This window comes from Cyprinodon variegatus, unplaced genomic scaffold (assembly GCF_000732505.1).
Source record: "Cyprinodon variegatus isolate N-32 unplaced genomic scaffold, C_variegatus-1.0 Scaffold20, whole genome shotgun sequence".
Taxonomy (NCBI): domain Eukaryota; kingdom Metazoa; phylum Chordata; class Actinopteri; order Cyprinodontiformes; family Cyprinodontidae; genus Cyprinodon; species Cyprinodon variegatus.
This window is the reverse complement of record NW_015150473.1, coordinates 1,628,788-1,652,713: the sequence shown is the minus strand read 5'-3', so window position 1 is coordinate 1,652,713 and position 23,926 is coordinate 1,628,788. Positions and strand designations below refer to the sequence as shown.

The 23,926-nt window shown below is 39.4% G+C and overlaps 1 protein-coding gene across 4 annotated transcripts in view; it reads right to left on the bottom strand.

The window, feature by feature from the left end:
- zfhx4 (zinc finger homeobox 4) overlaps positions 1–23,926 on the bottom strand; it is an 88,042-nt gene that overhangs the window by 27,826 nt on the left and 36,290 nt on the right. For all 4 annotated transcript variants that reach the window (XM_015389421.1, XM_015389426.1, XM_015389414.1 and 1 more), the window contains exon 6: positions 15,109–15,343. In XM_015389421.1, coding sequence (XP_015244907.1) covers positions 15,109–15,343 — 235 coding nt within the window. The remainder of the gene's footprint in view (positions 1–15,108; positions 15,344–23,926) is intronic.

Here is a 23,926-nt window from a genome sequence, read left to right as displayed (position 1 = left end):
CTAAATAAAACTAAAAGGTTATTGTAAATTTAAATCTACCAGGTTTAAATAAATGATGTTGTTTTGAATCAACAAGTTTGACCGTAGACTGATCTAGATAAGCATGACTTCTTCATATATATAATCTTTATTTATTAATTTCGGACAAGTTAAATTGTGCCAACCTGTTATAAAATTACTTCTATATCTTTTATGTGATAATACTTTTTTTATACAAGCATTTGCACAAGAAAAATGTGTTGTTGTTTTATATGTACTGAGATTTATATGTACACACAAAAAAAAGAGATAAGGTCAGATGAAAGAAAAACATCTCTAAGCTAAATTATCATGTGGTTACTTGCAGTATAGTAAGTCCAACTCAAATATAAAACAAGGAATGGAAACACACACACACACAGTCACAGCAGGGCTGGAGGTGATACTGAACTGCTGTGGAGATGGTATTTGCAGACTGTTACAAATACGGAGTGTTGGCTTTCCTCTGACTTTCTCAAAAACATGCAAAAAATGTCCATTTCATTACTGGCTAAACAATGTCATATGGGCCCCCACTAACCCTAATAGAAGCAGACAAAGACAGAGCTACACACATATGCTTCAAATAAATCAGATTACTGAGGGGGAATGGGGGAGTAAAAGAGTGAGAGAAAGACGAAAAGAAAGAGAGACACCACTAGACACTTAGAGGATTGACAATATTCTGCTTCTTGCTATTCCCCCTTCTCCCCCCATTTCCTTTCCTTTACTACCCCCGAACCCCCGACACCCCTTCCCCCGGTGGGATCTGTTTTAAATTTGAACCAGTGCTAGGGCCATATCTCCACCTTATCTCTGCTAGCCGTCAAAAAACAGAGAGCTCCATGTTTCCAAGCATTAGACCTCCAGCCCCTGACATGCCACTTGAAAATGTTTCTGCCGCTTGCAATGGCTGAGCAGGATAATAAAAAGGGTCTCCAAAGCTCATTTATCATTTAATCAAATAACATGCAGGTTACTGGGCTGCATTGATATCATTCTTGGAGGGTGCTCTGATGCACCTATCAAAGAAAATGTCAGCTGTGAAAATTATGCAAATTAATTTTGGCACTGTGACAACAAACGCAACCCAAAAACTCCCAAAGTGAGACAACTGTTACAGAGCTCCCAACTGTCATTGTTTTTCATTAAAAAAGCCATTAGAATTTAAAGGGCTGTGACATTTGTCGAAATATATCAAGATGTCCTGTAGTGTTTTTTTTTTTTGTTTTTTTTAGCTCGAGCAATGCAAAAGCTCCTCTTGATTGACTGTAAGGGAAAGTATTGATTCCCTCTTGAAGATGTAACCCAAAAAAAGGCATAGACAGGGTGTGGAATATGTTAACAATTTGAGGAAAAGGGAAAAATCAATATTTAAATGACCCCACATATTGATTTATAATTAAGTCTTAATTGCAGCCCTGCTTGGACTTTCAAGCTGCCCTGTGACAATAGCTCAGAAAGAAGATAGGGAAACGTTATTGATACACTTTAACAGTGGTGGTCGCCCAGACATTGATTCAACCACTTTGTGGTACCTCTGGCACGCACACCCACGCTAAGTGCACATACAGTTTTTAGTGGAGACGCATGAACTCGCACCTACATGGGCCAGCAAAATGAACACACCGAAGTCGACTAACAGAGCATAATTAACCTTCATCTGGGAAAAGTCAGAGCTGTCGTACCTGCAGGCTTGACTGCCCATATGTTTGAAGGTGCATATGTGAGTATCTATTGTAATTACCCCACTGATTGACTTGGTATGGGGTTGTTTATAGAATTATTTTGGACAAAATAAGTGAACACAAAGAATAAGAGAGTGACTTTGTGTTAAATCCATACGTCTATACTATTTCATTGTATATTCATCTGTTTCAGTTCATATAGTAATGTCGAAGCATGTCTTCATGTTCAATCTATGTGTGTATGTGTCCCTGTGGGCCTAATCAGGTATCAGGTACCTTTTGTTTTGGGAGCCCATTGATGGATGAAATCTTTATCTGTGCTATTGATCAGGAGGGTGCAGGTCCTAAACTGTCTGTCGAGCTGCCTGCCTACTCCGGCTCTAACAAGATTGCCAGGGCCGAGTATATCAGTTAACATTTAATCAATGGCAGCTTAAGACACTGGGGCTAAGGGAAAGAAGCCCACCGCTTCGGCCCCCTGCCCCAAACCATTACTCGGGATTGAAACAGAGCAAGATGTGGGTACAAGTGGGAGCTCCAGATGATTACAGGGGATTGGGTCTGCTCCATCACATGTCTTCAGGGGACCAAGGTGTGTATCCGTCTGTGTGTTTGCTCCTTTGTGTTTACAGGCATGCAAGTCCTTGCTTGTCAATACATGTTAATTTGGCCAAGAGAAAAAAAAAATCCAGTAAGAGATGGTGGGATTTCAGAGTGTAAGAAAAAGTGGGAAACCGAATGAAGTGATGGATGCATGAGGAAATTTGCTATTCAGTTTAAGTTTAAACAGTTCTCTAGAAAAGAAAAAAAAAAAAAAATACGAGAAAAAAACACTAAAACACACACTGCAGAGGAAAGATGTGACATATAGTGCATAGCATGATTTTTCTTTTTTGCCTTGCTTGCAAAAAGCCTCCTGATGGTAAAATGCAAAAAAGGAGACTCAGCAAAAAAGAAATATGATCAGTTAGGCTTTTTTGCTTGCTTTTTATTTTTATCAGCAGCTCATCTTCTAGTGAATGAAACCACATCAGATCTAAGACATAGATCCTTCCTCTTCTATTCACTTTTTTTCATAATTTTAATATTAATGTTTGCCGCGGACATCATCAAAATCTTATTTTTGGCAAGCGAAGCTTCACCTTACAGCTTTTCCCTGTGCCCTTTGTCTCAGTGTGTATATTTAAGACTGAGAGGAGCAGCACATGGAGTTTGCTAGGGGCTTTCTCTGACAGGGGAAACCCCTCTTACGTCCATGTCTTTCGTCCAAAGCCTGAGAGATTCCCACCACCTAAAATCAATGCGTGTGAGAGCATATGTGCGCCTGTGTGTGTGTCAAGGTTTTGTAAGACAAATCTCTCCTGCGTGCGCCGTTTTAGTGCTATTGAACCGAGCTTCGATCACTCGGCCACTGTGAATAATGCAAGGCAGGCTACTGCTCACTTACAGCACAGTGTGCTCTGCATGTGTGTGGTTGGGTGTGCACGCACGTGTGACAGGATGGTCCTTTTCCCCTCTTGCAAATGCAACAGGGCAGCTCTTCGACGTTCCTCCACTTGGCCCTCTTAATCTCATGTCAGATACAGGAACTCCCACATTGATACTGTGTCTCTGAGTGTGCAAGCGCGCAAGCCGGAGGCTTCTACAGTAGACAGGAAGAGCTTAACTCAGTCGGACAGCTCAGGCCTGCACTTTGACACGCCCTGACTCATTACGTACAGTCGGCACATGGCAGAATATTGGGATTTAAAAAAAAGACAATTAGATATGAAGTCAAGGGAGCATCGCTTACACACATGAAAGAGAGCCGTGAGCGCACACACATCGCAGGAAATCAGGTTTAGCGTGCTCATATTCATATTCTCGGATACATGAAGCAGAGATATTCATAATTAGGATGCTGTAGAGTAATTAACATGATTCCAAATGATGACTGTGCCTTGTGTATGCATTTTGCTTGAAATATTTATTTCTTTTTTGTTAATTAAGCTGATTGATTTGATGTGACACAAACCGTACGCATGCTTTAATGGTGTCCTATACTTGATGGAGCTGGAGGGGACAACAGCTGATGAGGCTATAGAGAGAGACAGCACCACACACACATACGCACAAATGACTAAAACAGATCCAACTGTTCATTGGCCGTGCCTAAGAGGAGCATCTCCTCTTTCGACATAATTATCTTTGTCATCACTTATGAGGCAATTAAACAAACATCAGTTCTTATTTCCTCCCCCTCTGTCTCTCCTCTCTACTTTTTCTGTAGCTCTCCTCTCTTATACCATCTGTTCCAATCTCTGCTCCTCCAGACTACGTCTCCTCTCCACTCTTCTTCTCTCCTCTCCTGTGTGACTTCAGACAAGGTTTCAATTTCAGTATGCTGATTGTCTCATTGCCAACTCATTGCATGTCTAACACTTACTGGCACTCTGGGGACCAGCAATGCACACCACAGAATGCCTATTTCACTCCACAGGTTTATATTTGTGTGCGTGTGCAAGGGGTGATGAGGGTGTAAAATGCCTATTACACTGAGAGTCTGGTCTCTCTTACACTGAAGAGAATTCTCTGGTGCCTAAAGAGCAGAAAATTGCAATGCTCCTCTTCCTCACTCCCCATTAACCTGCTTCTGAAACAAAGGCCGGGCCTAGACGTGTGTATTTGCTGTGCATGGACCCTATGTTTAAAGCACCTTGCAGGTCTAACCAAGCAGATCACCTAAAGGTTGCAGAGCTTTGTGAAAGCATTTGTTCTTCTTAAAAGTTTGTGGCATGTTCATGTGTTATAATTAAAAACTTTGATATGGTGGAGTTTTATATTACAGATAAACATCAAGTAGTGTGATGTACTGTGAAGCAGGAGAAAAATGTTTTGCTGTTTTAATGAATTGAAATTTGAAACTACTGGTGTGATTTACACTCAGCCCAACTGAATGAAATCAACACTTTGTAGAAACTACTTTTGCTGAAATTACAGCCTTTTGGCCCATGCCGCAGCCAGCTTTTAAACATCTTCATGCCGAAGTATTTACACATGCCTCTTTGTAAAAGTGCCTAAGTTCAGTCAGTCTGGATAAAGAGACTGATCACAAATTTGTGGGTCTTGCAAAAGATTATCAACTGGATTAAGTAAGCCTTAACTAGGCCATTTTTACACATGAATTAGTTTTGAGCTAAACCACACCAAGTCACATCATACTTAACAATTAAAATTCATCTGAGTACTTAAATTGAAGAAGATCTACACATCCACAGATAACATCTGGTCCCTAAAATGTTAGGGACCAGATGATTTAAGAGTTTTTAAGAGTAAAATTTCTTCAGTTAAGAATAAGATCATTAAACAGTTACTTAAGACTCCTCTAGAATCCAGCTTTTTTTTGGCACCAGCAGCTTTTATTTAATAGTAGACAGACAGGAAATGGGGTTGGGAGAAAGTGTACGGCAAAGTTAAACAGGCAGTGACTCCAACCTGTCACAGCCATGTTAAGGATTAAGGCCTCAATGCTTACCCTTTACCTCTGTGGTATTGATACACCGCATTAGTCCTTATTAAAACCTCAAAAAAAAAAACAGAACAGTCAAAACCTAACAGCAGAGACATTTTAACTTTTTACTCAATCTCCCCCCTTATAATCTGGCATAAACCAGATTGATACGTGTATTTCATTCTGAATTCCACACTGCATCGATATGGAAATCCTCCTGTTGAAAATGTTTGCACGAGGGAGGGACAATAAGTGCAATTCGAGCTGATTGGGTACCTCCCTCCCGTGTCATGTTTTTAGCCAATCACAGCAGCCGTAGCAGCTGACATGTATCGCATTCTTAACTTGTTTTACGGAGCTAGCTGATGAATCAAACTGTTTCCAACTCAGGTCGGGAGGAGCAAGCAAACATCTTCTACATATGCAAAAATCACGTGTTTGTGCTTGTTTTTCAAAAAGATATAGACGATATTCCAGCTACTTTTTTTTTTCTTTAGCTACAGTCTTCCACTACTGGTTGGCATGTTAAGTCATACACATCACTGCATTTCATTGATCTGAAACATTTCTGTATTGAGGCTGATGCATCTGTTGGTTTCTGGCAAAGCTGCATTTTCGGGAGTTTGTGAATTCACAAATCTTGCGACAATTTATCTTGCTTGCAAAGTAACCACCCTTTAAAATACTCTAAAGAATTTCTATCACTCAGAATATCTTTCTGTCAACTGAGTTAAGCAAAAAAGATTTTTTTTAAATCACTTCTTGAGGAGAATGCTTTTAAATGTGGAACAGTTTTCTATGTGGAATCATGGTCAAGCTAAAAGGTGCCTTAGTCTAATCCTCAAGAGCTGCCATCCTGCAACTTTTAGATGCATGTTCTCTCCATCACCTGAATCTAACAGCTGAATTCCCTCAGCTTGTCATTCAGCTTAGCAGATGCCCAATAATGAACCACTGATTTGATTAAGATATGCTGGCTTGTGAACCCCACACTCACAACACTGTTAAAGTGTTGAAGGGGTATAACTCCTTTTGCAGGACACTCTATTCCTTATTATTGTACCTTTATGTAGCCACTTTCCTTTAGCATATCCTGTTATGTAAATCCAGTCACCAAAATGTGACAAAATATTTTTCTTTTATGCCCTACAGTGAACTTGTCTGTCATTTTTGGTCGATTCATTCTATCCCAAAAAAAAAAGAACAGGAAGACAGTCCCTCAAGAAGAGCTTCAAGATGACTAAAACAGCAGGCATATTTGTCTAATTTGCACAAAGACATCTACATCAAAGCAGAAATCAAGCTCTATGCTCACTCAATAGATTTTTATCAGTCTATCCATTTCTTGTTCTTTTTTTCCCAGCATCCTTTTTTAACCCTCTGTCACGTTCCTCTTTCTCCCTCTCTATTTTCAGAGCGTTATTAGGACATGATAAAAGCAAAAGGGATGTCATGACACAGGACCCCCTGTTAGCATTAGGAGGTAGAAGAAAAAAAAAGGGAACGAGAGAACGTCGGGGGGGGGGGAGAAAAGATGAAAGAGATTTGTCTGGAAATGATTGCTCACAAGGCATTGATTCTCTGCTTTAATCTCGCACAGTGTGCTCAAATTTCCTATTAGGGAGATGAAGAAAAGAAGCGAGAGGGAGATGGGTCTTACTCGGAAAGGTAGAGAGGTGAAACTTGACATATCTCTCCTTTTTCCCTTTTTTTCCCTTTTTGGACAGATGAAACATACATTTTCCTTATTCTAGAAAGAGAAATATTTTTTTTTCCTTCCTATACGTTGCCTTGCTGTTAGGCCATTAGCCTGCTGTAAGTAAACAATGGAGAGGCACAGCTTTTGCTACTGAAACCCTGGAGGGTCATACGCACTCACACACACACATTTATCCCCCACGAAAAACTACACACACACACATGCACACTACAAGCCTCTGACAGCTGCTGTTACTGCAAAGCTTCCTTCGGTTAGCGACGATTAGCCTTAGCCTATAGGAAATCAATAGCTGCTATCAATTCCATACTGCTATTGATGGATGTGGTAAAGGATTCAAAAAGAAGAATGAGGAAAAATAGCTGAAAAGGGGGTGATTTGTACCTCTTCAAGCTCGGTCTGATTAAACTGCTTTTTTTTTGCTGTTTTTTTTTTTTCCTTTGCAGGATATAGGGTGCTTTCAATGTCATCTGTGAATTGTATCATTGCTGTCAGAGATTAGTAGCTGCTTGGACTCTATGAGTGCATTGCCTGGTTACCGTGGCTCTGGCTCCACACAACCCTCCTCCCATCACTGGATTGTTTGTCTTAATGCTGTGTGACATGGTCCATTGTTTTGTCCATCTGTGGTTAAGAGTCAATGGACAGGGGGTGTATGAAGGGATCGGGAAGGGAAGAGAATGGAGGTGAGGGAGAGAAAAAAAAGAGGGGGTGAAGGGGTGGTGTGCAGTGACAAGAAGAAAAGAAAAAAGAAGATGGAAACAAGAGCTAAAAGGTGAAAAATATGGAGAGAGAAAGGTCAAAAAGAACCTACGGATAAGGATAAAGGTGCAACGACCCTGTGATTTCGCTGGGGTTCTTTCCATATCACTTCCTGCTCCTGGAGCCTCCAGACGTTTTTAGTTCCATATGGAGCGGGGCCTTAAGCTCTTTGTGATATCAACAATATAAAAGACATCATGGCCCTGTGACACCAGTCCCCTCTTCAAAGGGTTAAGTCATATTTAGTATGCGTCCTCAGAGTTCCATGGCTTTGTATTGTAAATAAGGCTAATGTGGCATTGGTCAGGTATGCAAATTCAGATAATCAGTGCAATTTCTGCAAATTATAACTGTCAGTGCGGTGGGCACAGAACCTTGGCGGAAAACATGAGGGAACAATTTAGCTCGGGTAATACCCCTTCACCAAAGAGCTGCTCAGCTCCAAAAGAAAAACAATCGGCCTGAGTCCGTACCGCCCCAACACACCATTTCAAAAATAGTTTATGGTGAATGAAGCTTTTTTTTCCCCCTTGAAGCACAAGTCAGGCCGCTGCCCTTTTTCTTCTATGTGCACACACAGACCACAAAGTAATTATAATTTGCTTGGAGGGAATTATTCAAAAAGTGACCACATCTTTTACTCCCACGGCAAGAGAATATGGTTTTGGGAAATATGGGGTAAATTGCTACTTGACGAAAATATAATAATATACACATATGAATGTATCTCATTTTGATTTGACAAATGATTTAAAATGCAGCACATTGTCTCCAGCTAATTTTTCTGTGATTGAAAAGAGGAACCTCAGGAGTGAAATTCCTATGTCTCATTGGGGACTCATTTTTTTAAACTCATTTTGTGGATGCAAAATGAAAATCCAAGGTTTTGATAGTTAGAGGAATGACTCTGACATAAATCTGTGAACATAAAGTCCTTTATTATTTCCTAATATACAATGGATGGAACATTGGGGCAAAGTCATCAATCAATTTATCCAAGTGGTGATGCACCCCCACTTGTGTGTTGCCAGGTATACATACCAAAAACAGGACTTTTAAGTGACCCCTGTCAGTCTTTATCGTCAGATATAAATTGTGTAAAATATGTATAAAATGTGTGTAAAATGCAAAAATACTTTAGGGAGTTTAAATAAAGGAAATGTTGTGCTAAAGTAATATTTGCCTTTTACTGTATCTGAACTCTTTTCATGTAAAAATTAAAGCATTTCAAAATAAAATTGCATAATTTACTAAGATGGTTTTTACTTTGAACTGGATCTACACACTAATGAGTCCACCTTGTCCTTGGCTTCTCTAAGTCTAGCCCATAACTTCAGCATTTAGATTTCTGCTAGCAAACATCTCCAAGACAATTGTCTAGAGCAAAATTTAATACATAAATCTAAATTTAATGCTGATCAACCCATACATTTTAGATATTGGCCTGAAAGTGGTGGGTAGATAGAGATATAAACCAGTGCATCACCGTGTGGCTTTTTTAAAATACATGCTCTGCTTTTACTCACAAAAAATATGCCAATAAATTCAGAATATCTGCAAACTACCTATATTCATCTGCAACTAACTACTTCATACAGCTTTCATTAACATAAATGCTTGTTTTGTTTACCACTAGTAGCAACTAGTGGTAAACTATCACTATATTTTTGAAAATGATATAGATATTTACAAAATCTTAGCTGGCATAATCTTCTCCATGCAGATTTATATGACAAAATGGCCACCCCTGTGCTAACACTGGTGATTAGTAAGGTCTGGGAGCGTGTTCTATGATTTCTCTCACTCTTATGGGCATTTGTAAATGTTTATGTAATAGCCACAAATTACTGAGACAAACCCTGGAAATAGACTTATGTCTGAGGAGAGACCTTGCCCGAAACTAAAAAAAAAAAGAATAAAAAAGAAAAAGAAAACCACTGGAATGACAAAAAAAAACCACCTCCACCACCCAGAGGGAGAAAAAGGATAAAATTAAGCAGTGAAAGTAAGGGAGAAGGGAAAACCTAATACCTAAAAGGTTTTTGGAGTCATGGCTCTTAAAATGCTTCTTGTGGAAAGAGCCAGTTTTATTCCAACAACAAAAATCTGATGAATTGTGTTTTTTTTTTTTTTTTTGCATTTGTAGTGATTCTGACCCAACTACGAGGCAGCTTGAGTTGAGTGGAACGTGTCGGAGGAAACTTTTGCTGTTCTGATGTTCCATCACTTCCTTCTGGATGAACAAAAACGCGCTTATATCCTCACACAAGCGCAGGGATAAGAGGAGTGCATTAGGCTCTGTTTTTTAGCCTACAGCTGCTATGTAAATGGTTAGCACGACTACACTAATTTGACAAGGACCAAAAAAAAATGTCCCAGAGCCTTATCACTCAGAGAAAACAAAGGGACCCAGAACACACCAACATATGCACATCCTCACATACACACAGTGTTGAGCACATGATAAAAGTGTTGTTGGTCTCTCTAAGTCAGAGGAGGTCTTTTGTTTAAAGGGGGTATTCAGACAAAGAGGGTACTCTCACTCCCTCTTTAATGCATGTCGGGTGGTGGTGGGATGGGTGCTACAGCGGGATGGAGACGTGTGGATGGTGGGCTGGTGGAGTATGGATGACAGGACAGGCTCTCTGAAATAATTACCTCCATAAGATCACATCTCGCTTTCTTTATCTTTTTTTTTGGTGAGAGGGAGAGAGGGAACACAGAAGGGGGGAAAATGACAGAAAGTATGCAGAAAAGGCCCCATGTTTCTACTCGGCCTGACTTATGTAGAGCTGTATGCATGATGGAGAGCAGGACTAATGGTCGAGGATACACATTTACTCTCACACACACAAACACACACAAGTGCACCTCATAGCAATGTGCTTTGTGGCCAAACAAATGGTGAAATGCTTGAAACGGAGCCGACAACAGAAAAATCACTGTTACAACCTCAACTTCAGAGACTCTTCCAGATGTCCCCAAACATCTAGCTAAACAAATTGTTTAAATTATGAAACTGATGATGGAAGACCCATGACTTACCATTTATCATAGTTGCTCTTTTTTTTTTCTTCCTTGAACTACACTAAACAGCTCCATTCAGGGTTCATTGGAGAACAGAGAGAGAGAGAAAAAAAAAATCTAATTCTTCTAATCATTTTTGGACAGCCCTCAAACAAAAATGGCATCTGCGTCCTCCATGTTGAGAGGGAATTCATTTATGCTCGCTCTTCTGATGCAAACTGGCATTTTTTATAAACTCAATTTACTTTATCACTTATAATTGTACACAAAGAGAGACAGTTTAACTCAGAAATATGCACACAGTGAGCTTTTTGTCTGAGAGGGACCCAGACAAACGATCATCAGGAAAGGTTTTCAGTGTATGCGCAGTAACTCTTCACTCTGTCTGGTTCACTCTCATAACTGTGTTTATTTTGAGATGTGCCTCTAAAAATTAGACTGAAACGGGTAAATAAAGCTAGAATTATCCAAAATAAAACAGCAGTATATGCAAACATAATCAAACAACATACTATTAGTTTTGCTCCTGTCTTTGTTAAAAACACTTTTACCCTTAAAATGTGTCTGCAATGCTGTATCCTTAATTGGGCCATAAAATCTACATCCAAATTGTTTAATGAAAGCCATTCACATGTACATAAAGTCCAGAGCATTAGAACTCTTATTCCCAAATGAGCCTATAATTATCTGGCAAGGTTCCAAGTCCAAGGCTTTAAGAGAAAGATACCGGTCAGCACTTAAATTAATCTTTTTCATACCGGCCTCTAATGAACAGAAAGTGCTCGAGTCAGGAGTTGCAGCCCCAGAAAAACTAAGAGCCACGTTCACATATACACACATACAACCTCAAACCATAGACTGACTAAAATGCTGCTTACTAGAAAGTTTTGCTACCCTTAAAACAGTTACGTCATCTATAGTTATAAATACATATACGGCAGTAAAATATAGAATTCTCATAGCATAAAATATTACTCTTGTAGAAAGAAAATCTTCTAGCCTAAATTTATTAGAGAAGCAGATAATCCTTGTTTGTTACAATGAAATCCCAGTCTGGGAGTAATGAGATCTCATGCCACAAGTTCTCAGGATATTGATTAAGCCCCGTCTGGTTAAGCGTAGTGGGGATGCTGTGAAGATGCGACTTCCTCTGGTGAAATAAGTTATTACTATGGGCTCTGGGTGTAAATGTAAATGCTTTAACCTCGAAACACACTATTGTCTCCATCTTTGAGGCTCTTATTCCTATGCTATAAGGAAGTAGCTTTTTAGTTGCATTGTTGCCTTGTCAGAGTAAGCTAATAAAGATATCAACTGACTGCCCTTTGATTGGTTTCTAATATATTGCAGAATCCTTTACACTGGGAGGATTTTGGGGTAATAACTAAAAAGGAAACTGACAGAATAAAGGATAGGAAAGGAAGGGTCTGTAAACAAAGTTAGGATACAGCAACTTGCTAAACAATATTGCAAGGTCCATGATGCTAAAGTTGGCATTTTCTTCAAAGCTTGATTGCTTGATCAGAGCTCAGAATCTAAACTAATTTAATATAGATTAATTTTCAACGTAGAGAAAATGTCTAACATTTTTATCGTTTTATTTGGAAAAACATTCATTATTTTTCCCATAAGCTGCAGGAGAACGACACCAGACCCACTGTAACCCTGACGGATACACAACAGAAGATGGATGAAGGAATGGGAAAATTTCAGTTATTTAAAAATAAAGAAAATTAGTGTTTCACATACCATTAGGCAATAAATCCATCTTAGGGTATGACAAGTTTTAAAACCAAAACATATGCACTAGATAAAGAAATAGAAACATTGTAACCAAATTTTTAAATGTCACTGTGTAAAACAAAGCAGCATCATTTTAATTGTACCCTAAAACTTTGATCTGTAGCCAAATCTTTTGTATTTGTTCAATAAACAAAAATAATTAGTAGGACAAAAATGCCCTTATATTAAGCAGTCACTAAAGTAGGCATCAGAAAATATCTGATCTAGTATCTTAGAAATTGCAAACATCTGTAGAGCTCTGCAACTTCTTAATGAAAATTCTTCATTTGGGCTTAAAACTGTGGCAAAACTAAAAGCCCATTTAAAAGTAGAACATGTTTTAAATGTGGTGTAATTAGAAAGAGATGTAGCAAGCATATTATGCTCTTGACAACTTTAAAACCTGCTTGTGTTGCTTAACTAGAGATGTTAAAAAAAGAGAGAACAAGGAAGAAAAAAAAGGGGCTTAAAGACTCTTTGGGTTGAAAAAACAGACACTAACAGGAGTCAGAGGGATACCGAACAAGCAGGACAAAAAAGGAGAGAGGGAGAAAGAGGGAGGGATGGATGGGGTCAAGTTGAAATGTAAGGTTATGATTTATCTAAGCATGTTTTGCTGCTGCACCCTGATTCTCACCGATGCTTTGATCCATGTGTAATTAAAACCAAACGTTCGCCAGCATCAGTCCTATTTCAGGACTGAAAGCCTCTCCTCTTCTCCTGTTCGTGTGAGTGCGTGTTGTGATTCTTATATATTAGTAAGCTCTTAGTCTCCATCTGTTTTCGGGAGTAAAGGCACAGTATAAACAGGATTCTTTGGGGTGCACAGTTTTTAAATACAAACATGGGCAGACACACACACACAAATGGATGCATGGCATATTGCTGGGCAGAGGTTATATCAAAAACGTGCCCCCCCCCTCTGCACCAACACTATGCCCCAGTCTACCCACTCCTTTAGGTCAAGGAAAGCAAAAGCAAGTTAAGCACTCATTTTCTCCCGGCAGCATTAACATAGGGATGACTAAATAATGGACCCTGACTCTCAGTCTTCTGGTTTAAATTAAAGCACAGCCCCCTCCTCTTACACCCTACAACCCCTCACCAACCATCCAACCCCCACTCAAAGAAAAAAAACGATTAATCTTTTTTCCTTTTTTTGTCTCTCTGAATGTTTTACAGTTCTGTTACACTTATTAGCTGCTGGCAGGATGGAGACTCTTAAATGAAAGCCAAATTGCTTTGGTCATGAGAAAGGAAATGAAAGCTCACTCCAGGGAGAGACTGTGTAGCCATAGCATACATGAGAGTGTGTGTCAGCAATGCATGTGAGTGTATGTGTGTGTGTAGAGGCGTTCCACTGTGAGATCCTCCCAAGGTGAAATTTCATAAGCTGACTGCTTGCTGGCCTGGGATGTCCCTGTGCACGGGACGGTGTGTGCCTGTGTGTTTCAAATATAAGTGCGGCAGCCTAATGGGAACAGCATGCTCATTTTGGGGAGATTAGGGGGAACGGACGGGTCTGTATCAAGAGACGTGGTCTGGATGCAAAGGCCCAAGAAAAGAGGGAATAAAGGAGGTAGAGAGTAAAAATTGATCAAATAATATGAAGATGCACTGAGAAATTGACAGTTTTCCAGAATCGGGGGTTTAAAGCTTGATTGTCTCTTATCAGTGAGTGGCTGGAAACCCCACAAAAAGCAATCTTTCAAATAATTAGGATACAAGTGATTCCTAACCGCCTTCAGGTCTTAATAACTCTATAGAGTTGAAGTCATCACTAAGTGAAGAGGTGTCATGGTTTTGAAATGTTCGGTTTTAGCTACGCCTATTTGTAAAACTGTAGGAAACTAGTAAACGTAAGTCTTTACATTTTAAAACCTGTAGAGACATGGCTTTAGTTCACTCATTCTGAGAAAGAATAAGAGAGAGTAAGATCTAAAGCAGATAACAGAAAGACTGGAGGTAGAAAGGGCAATTTCCTCCGTTTTATCCTTTTGAGTTTCAAAACATCTGTCTGTCACGCAACATGCTGCCATTGGAATGTTGGCAGCCTTTTGGAAGCTCCAAAGTAAATAATTACAATCTATACAACAAATACATTAAAACAGAGGCTTTAACAATGCTAGTCATGCTGGCGCTGCTACTGATAATTTAGATACTAAAGACAATTTGAAACTTAATGAGATGTTTCTAATAAAATATAATACAGAGATATAATAGTATCTTTTACTCCCACACACGTGATGTCAAGAACCATACAGGCATGAAATATAAAGGCTTTTTATATTAAATTATTGCTTGCAAAGACAAATAGAAACCAACAATAATCTGGATTTGAATATATGGGCTTTAGACAAACCAGAGATCAGAAATTGGCAAAGAAAACTCCAATTCATGCATAATCAGAAGAAAAAGGCTAAAGATATAAGCAAATTAATAGAGCACACTGACACAACTGATAGGCTGATATCAAGATTTGGTGAAGATAAAAACTATTTAAAAATGTGTAGATGTAGATGAGATAACAGGTGGGAAAATGAGCTAAATGATAAAGTAGCAGTAGGACTAAAGTTCAAGTCAAAAGAACAGCAGAATAATAAAATGGATGATGAAGAACAGACCTGGGCTGGTGGGGCATTCCTTAACTTGGAACATCTCATGTAGACTCAGTCCATCGTCCTCCCCTCCCAGGCCTTGCTGGTGCAGCTGGAGTTTCCTCAGGCCTTCGTTCTGCTGGTGGCGAGCAGAACGGGCGTGCTGCACCAGGTTGAGGCGGGCCTTGGTGGTGTAGTCACACAGAGCGCAGAGGTAGACGCACGACTCTTGACTGTAAGCGCTGTCCTGCTTCTGCAAGTGCTGCGGGAATAGAGAAAGAAATGTATCAACAGTTGTACAAAGTCTCAAGCCCTGCTTAATATGTTTGACCAAACTAACCCCTGAACAGACCTTTAAAATTAAGGAGATTTATTTCCTAAAATTGAAAGCGCTTAAAGTTTAGAAAAGTCTAGATTTATGATTTGTCTTTAACACAAATTTTATCCAGCTCTCCTCATTAATAGCAGCTGTGTGAGTTTCTCATTCAACGTGTGCTGCCAGTTGCAGGCCCTTCATTTTCCAGTTGCTTCTATAATGGCATTGGAGCCATGCAAAGATACCCCCTACCTCTTGTCCCGCCCTCTGTGTCGTGTAGGTGCATGAACCCAAATGCACACACACTCCCGCCCCACCCCCATTCCCACCTTGCCCTACTCCCATACACCCAGTCAAGCCAAGCATATCAAGTGTGCTTCTGTTGTTGCTGCCGGGCTAATGAACAATGCACAAAAACAAAAGAGCAGGCCAAGCTTTTATTATCTGATCCTCTGCAAAGGGAGGGGAGGAGGGGGCACAGGGAGCAGAGGAGAGAAAGGCATGGAGACAGATACACAGAGGTGGCTCATGAAGGTTGCCTTCTACTTTGTTAAGATTTATTCACACTGCTTTTGTGAGAAACAGGTGCAGGGCTTCATGCATTAATTAATACGTGCATTGGTGTGTGTGGTTGTGTGAATGTGTGTGTGTAGTAACCAGCTCTCGTGTCCTCCTATAGGAAGATTTTTCTTTCATGAAGTAATTAAAAGTTAGACAGGTAATATTTTCACATTCTTGCATCATTTTATACAGAGCAAAAAGAGTCTAAAAAGATGCATGTGACGGAGGAGTGTCTATGCGTGTTTATGTTAATGCGGGTGGTAAGAGGAGTCAGACGCAGGTGTGTGAGTTCAACACCCCCTCTTCCTTTTTTTTTTCTTTTGACAAACAGGGATTAGCAACATAGCTACAGCCGCTAGAACATCTTTTCTCTCTCTGTCTCTCCCTCCTTCTTTCCTTTTGTAGGAAATCTAGTGAGGTTTTTTCTCACGAGACGGTGGGACGTCCCCTCGCAGTCAGAGGGCTCTTTCAGAAGTCTTAAGTTTTAATTAAGTCAGAGTTGTCAGAAGAAAGCTCCCCAGTCCAGAGCTCAGGGCCATTAATTACAGCTATCTTTGTTTCTCTGTGAAAGGAGGCCTCCTTTGCTTTTCCTCTCTTTCTTTGCTTCTTTTCTTTTATCCCCTCCCTCTTTTACAGAGGAACCGTACTGCTGAGCCTTTCTGTGGAAACCACACACGTGCGCTACAGAAGACAACATGTATTTATCACTGGCAAACACAATAATGTAAGAGTTTTGGACGTTTTGTTGAAGTCAGAACTTTCTCAACTTCTAAAATTCTAAAAGCAGGTTGTTTGATCCCAATAAAATAATTGTCTCTAAAAAGTATGTACCTGCTTATACCTCATATAATGCACTGCATACAAATTAGTAAAGTCTTCTCTATGGCCTTTTCTTTTATTATGTTTCACCTAACTAGTCCCTTCACTAGTCGGTTGAAAACTCATATATTTCTCAAGTGTTGGCTCTACACCTGAAAACAATTAAGTCAAAGGAGGACAGGATTTTTTTTAAAGAAGTAAAGATGAAATACACTTTATTTTCTGTGACCTGTCAGCACATTTCTGCTTTTGACCCATGCTTTGAAAAACCAGGAGAAAACAAGATTTCCAGATAACAGAAGGATTAAATTGAGTTCAGAAAAATTCATGTTTTATCCTAACTTTTAACTTTTGTCTGATGAAAAACCTGCAAGATTTTGCAGGCTTTTAAAAATTAGAATATTTCTCTGTAGGTAATACATCTGTATACTGATGTATTAGAATGGTCTGCTGAATCTCCTGAACTGGCATAGTAGTACAGGTACTACTAATATATGATTCTAAAGGATTGGTAATGCTACCTCTGTAAATGTCTGTTACTAAATACAAGTAAAACATTGCATTTGCTACTTCTCATATAGACAAAGTGAAGTCTCATCCATTTTTATAAAGAAAACAGTTAATGATCATATTAGCAAGCCCAGAAAACAAAATCTGAATACTGCTGCTATCTATGTTGTTGCTATGTCTTCTTATGTTATATTATCATAAAAGAGAAATTGGAATCACCTAGAATCAAATAAAAAACGATAAAAATAGACCATGAGATTTATACAAAATTTTAGTGTTGTTGTAAATTTCTAATTGTGTCTAACTACTTTATGATACTTATATTTAAAAATATACATCTAAACCTCTTAGATCTTTAAAACTAGAGGCCAAAACCATTAAAAGTAAATGTTTTGACTATAATGACATGTTTACAAGAGATAGAGGAGAGTGTTCTGAAAAGAGTATTTTTATCTCCCTTCTAGTTCCATGCACATGCTTCAAATGAAATGTTTCTTAAAAGTCTCCCTTATTGTTTTCAATTGTCTCTTAGGCATGGCCACAAAGAAAATTTGTAGAGTGTTAAAATTAACATTTTCATATCCGTTAATTGGGGTTTGAAGTATCACACATCCTAGATTATGTTGTAGGGATTTTGGGATGTAAGGCGTCAGCTGGGAGCAGCCAAATGATATACTTTGTGTTGAACCAGGCTGCCAGATAGGTTTAGGCTAAATATTAATTCTCTCCCCATCAGCACATTCCAGAGGGTTTGTCTAAGACCAAAACTAGAGGCTGTCTGTCGCTCTGTGGAACTCTGCGGGTCTGAAAAGCAGGCGGCCTGGTGATCACAGGCCAGAACCATCCATGATTTATGAACTTTTAAAGAAGCACTTTGACTCCTGCCAGGCATGAGCTGTGTAATGCATATTCAAACACACAAACACACTGTTCCTGCTCCTGGGTTTGCGCCCTTCTGTGTCTGCTCGCAATGTGTATGTAATTTATGCCGTAGTAGGATTGTCTGTCTGGAACTGCGCTGTATGAACATTTGTATTGAGTGTCTTTGTGTGTCTGTGTGGCAGAAATGTAAAAAAAAAAGAGGCCATCGTTGTCAATATGGCACCTTTCCAAAAGGCCTGGTGGTTAATTGTTGTGGATTAGTGTTTGGCAAACAACCAAATAAGCTAACACTCCCCATGGGCCGATGAAGATCGGCTAAACAGCATTCTCTGTTGGACCAACACGTGGCACAGATGGCTAGGAAGGATGAGGATGCACACCCCTTGTGTAAATGAAATACAAATTACAACTCTCATGAGTTTCCGTTCGGCTGTCAAAAGCACAATTTTGTCAACCTTCAATCATACACACACACAACCACATGAATGAACTCATTGCAACATGTATGAGGGGAGGGGGAGCCAATATGACAGGTGGAGGAGGCTCTCCTGTGTTGTTGTTTTTATACCTCTGCTGCTGCTGTGTCTGTTTACGTGTGTATGACAGAGGACTGCATTCATTATGCAGAATGAAATGTTTACAAAACACATTTCCTCACACACACATGTATGTATACAAAAGCGTGCACGCACCTCCCCTACTCTCACTCACGAGGATTTGTGGGGAGAGTCTCCGTGCCGCTGTCTGATATCCATTTGTTCTATCTGGGGTGACAAAGCTGCCTCATTAACTGAATTTTTAATAAGCCAAGCCAAAAGACATCATTTCACAACTTCTTTTATCTCTCTGTCTACACGAATGTAAGATTGTGTGTGTGGGTGTGTGTGTGGATAAGGCTTCAATCCATCCATTCTTCTGGCCTTGTGTGTATGGTTTTTATGCATCGGTAATTTCCACTCTTCATTTTAACTTGTACGTGTATTTTGGTGCCTGTCTATAATTTCAATCCAGCGTGTTTTCTTTTCTTTTTTTTTCTGTCTTTTTTTTTTTGTTTGCATGTGATTTGTTCACCGCCATCATAAAAATATTTTTGAAAGCAATGCAGAGTGGTGGGGTTGCGTTTTACACCATAAACCTAATGACAAATTAGCGCATTCGGTACAAACACACTAAGACTCTTTTCCTGTCATTAAGTATAGAACCAGGCAGCTAATGAATACATTCTGAAAGTAAGAATGCTCTTTAACAGCAGCTGTGTCTTAATAACCAGTGTGAGTCGGAGCATGTGTACACACGTCTCATACGTAAAGAATCAGTGCACACATTCGCTCTGAGTTTGCTGAGAGTATACACATGAACACTGTGGCTATAAAAAAAAACAACCTCTTTCTAGACTTTTATCAGTGTTTTTTAAGCAAAACCCTAAAGCTTGTTGTTGAATGTACCTTCTTTTAGAAACACTACTAGCTTCCGGTGCTACCCCCTTGGGCCTCCGGGGGCCATCAGAGACAAAAACAGCCCCACTTGGACCAGCAAACTACAAAAGCATGCATTGTTCCTTGAAAGTATTTTAAACACATACCAGCATTGCCTGGAAGGCTGCCAAGAGTAGAATTCCATCAGTGCTACCACCTCCCTAACACATGTTACTGCTAACCGCCACTCAGCCTCAAAGACATAGATGTAACACAAGACCGCTGCCAATGGAACCGCTGGCAGACTGCACTGCTGAAAGGATACACTGAAGGCCCAGGTATGTGCCACCTTGGTTCAATTTGGTAACAGTGGTGTATTGACACTGTTTAAGCTCAGTGCATGCACAAAAACACCGTCTGAACTGCTGAATTTGTATGCAAAATTTTGTTGTTAACTATATTCTTCTTTTTGCTTTTAAAAAGACATATTTATTCTAACAGTAGATAAAATAAAGTATATTTAAAATCCAAATTGTATTTTCTTTTTGCTCAACCTTTTATTATCGGACTCTTTTATAAATGCAGATACTAATATTTTGTAGAGCCTAATTGCCTCTCCTGTTTAAATCAGTTCTCCCGTTTGGGAATCACTATGTCGTACCAGTTCTAGAGCTTGTCCCTGAGGTGTAAAGGATTTAGGTGAACTTTGTTTAGGGCACCCAATAAAAATAAGTGTTTGATTGTCTATTGCCACCGAAAAAGATGTATGTATTATCATAATATTATTTATGATAAGTTCTCCTTAGTGTTGCATCTAGTTTTCCAAAATGTTCTCCTTTGTTTTTCTATCCAACCCTCTCCTTTTAATATATATTCCTCTTTGCTGCATATCAGCAAGCAGAAATAAGTACAATAGAGCCTATTGTGTTAAAGATAATACACGTCTGAAGCATAGAAAGTGTGTCCTGACATAGAATACAGTGTAAAGGCTGCTCTGGAGTCAATAATTCTGAAGTCTAGCCGCTTTTTGGTCGAATTACTGTCTGTCTCTTTACACTGTTCCCTAAGCAAACCCAATCTCCCACAAAGCCAAAATGTTCATAAAAGTTAAAGCTGTGATGCAATACATTTATTTCTGGCCTTGAATAACGATGTTTAGGATATATTGTGTTTGCAAAGCAATATTGTTTTTATATATATATTATGACTGCAGGCCTACATTTTCAATTAATTGGGGTTACTTGATAGGACAATAGTAAAACTGAAAATAGTGCACAGACGTTTCTTTTCATGCTAAATAAAAGCTAAAGAATATGAGGAGGATTTATGATTTTTGCCCATCTTTGAAAAAAAACATCCACCTCAGTCAGACCTGAAGGAAATAAAGTATAGATGGTCTTCCATGAAACTTAAATCTTCACATCAACTCAGTCAAGCTTCTCTGTCACTGTTGACAAAAAGCAACCTCTGCAAAATGATCCTGCCACCACCACATTTCTTAGTGGGGTTATAATCTAGTCAATGTGTTATAGAGTGTTAGTGTTCCTTAACACATTACCTGCTGGATTTAGGCTTTGTCTTCTTTTCTTTGCAGTTTTACACTTTTTCCAAACAAATTTTCCCACTTGTGCTGTGGATTTGTGCAGCTCCTCTAAAGATACCATTATCAGCCACATTTATAGAAACATAAACTGAAATGTAAACCTTATTCACTAGGTAGGTAACTTCTAGTTACAGTTGTTTGCACCGCATTTTATTTAGGGCTATCAAATGCAAACCAGACATTTTCAGAATTTTATTTGAAGAACAAAAACTTAACCAAAGCAATGTATAGATTTTGTTTCCCTTCAGAGTCTGATGATGTCAAAAAATAAATACATAAGAAAATCTTTAAGATTACTGGTTATAAATATTTTTGGAAAAACGCTTGGGGTATGAATGTTAGGGGCTATCTGCTTATTGCAAAAGACTATATAAATGATACTTTCCTGCCAAGCAGTTCGAAATAACATGTTCTAGAAAACAAAAACACCTGAATGTCCTCTTACTCATTGGCACGTGTGTGTATGGAGTCTTGAAAGTCAGCTTACCTCCATCACCCCATGAAAATGGATCAGTATTTACATTAGCATTAGATTTAGACAGTGCAGCTCAGCCACTTACTCCCTATTAGCCATCCTGACCTTAGCCCATTAGGGTCTAAAAGCTGCCGCTTGTCTCCATCGCTGCCAGGTGAGACTGACCAGACCGCACCATTTTCCTACACTATCATGCCCCTGTGATTATCTTCTCCATCGACTCAGTGAGACAGAGATCACAAAATCCTTATTTACTGTAACACTTTCAGCCGAGATACAGTATATTTCCTTACAAGATGTTTCACAACCACACAGGCTTGTACGCTTTTGATGAACTTCCTATCATGGAAATAATCATATGAGGCCTTAGATGGGAAAAAACACAAATTAAACCAAAAAAATAAATAAATTACAGGCTTATTTTTTGGGTGATACCATCAGAGAAGGGTGTGCTGAATTAAAGCTGGTATATTTGAAAATGAAAAACAATGATAGAAGCATACATTGGTAGATACCAAGAAAAAGAAGAAATTCTGAGACAAAAAGAACAAAAGAAGAAAAGATGGAAAGAGAGAGAGGGGGGGAAAGATAGGGGAGATTCTAGAGGAGCATAGTTGGGTTCAAATCACTAATTACACATTCCTGAGCTTGTGAAGGGGAGTATTGTTTTCCATTTAGCCCCTACCCTGTCGCATGGTTTTACTTAGCACAAAACAAAAGGTACAAGGAACAAAACACAAGCCTAATACCAGGGCCTGCTAATGACAGAGAAATGGGGGAAATTATCCCTGTGGTGGATCCTCGTGAGAAAATGGCTGATGATGACTGGACAAATGGTATTCATTTTGAAACTGTCAAATGGCAGACTGCTTTTCCTTAAGATAAAAAAACACACACCCTCTGCTCTATCTGATACAATTTCATTGATTTTTCACTTTTTGGCTTGCACTATAAGTGTCTACATAGGCATAAATATCTTTGGAAGTCAGAGAATCTCTACAAGATTATGTTCGAACACCAATGGTTGATACGCTTTAAAATATTAAACAAAACTTTTCATTCTCTGTCACTCATTGGGCATACTGTGTTTAAACAAGGGAAAATGTAAGCCTATTTTAGAGTGGTGCTCTGTGGGGGGAAAGCACAATGAAAGCACCTCTTCAGCAGAGCTATTTTGCATAGTGCCACAGGAAATCAAATGCCTTGCAGTTGACCTACAAGATGGCACACTTGATCTCTCTCTTTACAAAAGGCAGCCATCTCTGTCTACTTTACCGCCTTTTTCAAAACTCACAGATTTAAATAGTAACTGCACTTTACAAAGCACACTGAGAGAACACTTACTGACTTCTTATGTAAACTCTAACAAGCACACAGTTGACAAAGCCTTTGGATGTTCAGGTTAGTCCCATAAATCCACATATATAGCCACATAAACACAGTGATGATCAGTCCTCGGAACTAGTGGAACCCCAGGATTTTCTGCAGGAGTGGCTGGAGGGGGTAAGATGATAGCGATGGCAACACTAAGCAGAGAAGCCTGGCTGGTGATGTTTGCCCAGGCCCCAGCCGTCTAAAGGAAGAATATTGTTTTGCTCTGAAAAAGCCTTAGCCACAGTCCGCATACCGGCGTCCACTCAACATACCAATGGGCCCTTTGAAGATTACTCAAATGTTTGCCTTTGTCCACCACCCTCCCTCCCCCATCTGCTCCTATTCCTAGTCCTAACCTAGAGAGCTTCCTAAATGAAGAAAAAATGAGAAAGGAAAGAGTGGCAAATCAATAGCACTCAGCTACCTTCAGATTCAAAACGTTTTTCTGAAAGCGATGGGCGACAGAGATTTTGTAGTAAGCTGACCACTTGCAGGTAATTCCCAACAGAAATTGTTAGAGGTGATGAGCAAAAGCAAGTGCCTCATAAGTTTGCCGATCCTTATTTAGCAGTTGATTTCTTATAGTGATGAAAATGTGTAGCAGTTAATATCATCAACAATTAAAGTGGACTATAATAATTCCAACGGGTTAATTTAACAGAATGTGTTGAGAAATCAGGGATCCGCTCACCCCCACACAAACCACATTAATCCTGAACAAGTAAGTGGGCTTTCTATCAGGTCTATTTCAAAGCATTAGGGATTACCTCGCAGAAACTAAGCTGCTTGAACTCACAGGAGGTCAGCGGTATTGTGCTGCTGCAAAGATGCAGGGCCTGTGGTAGACTGGGTAGACAGCAGGACAGGTCAGTTCCCCTTTCCACAGCTCT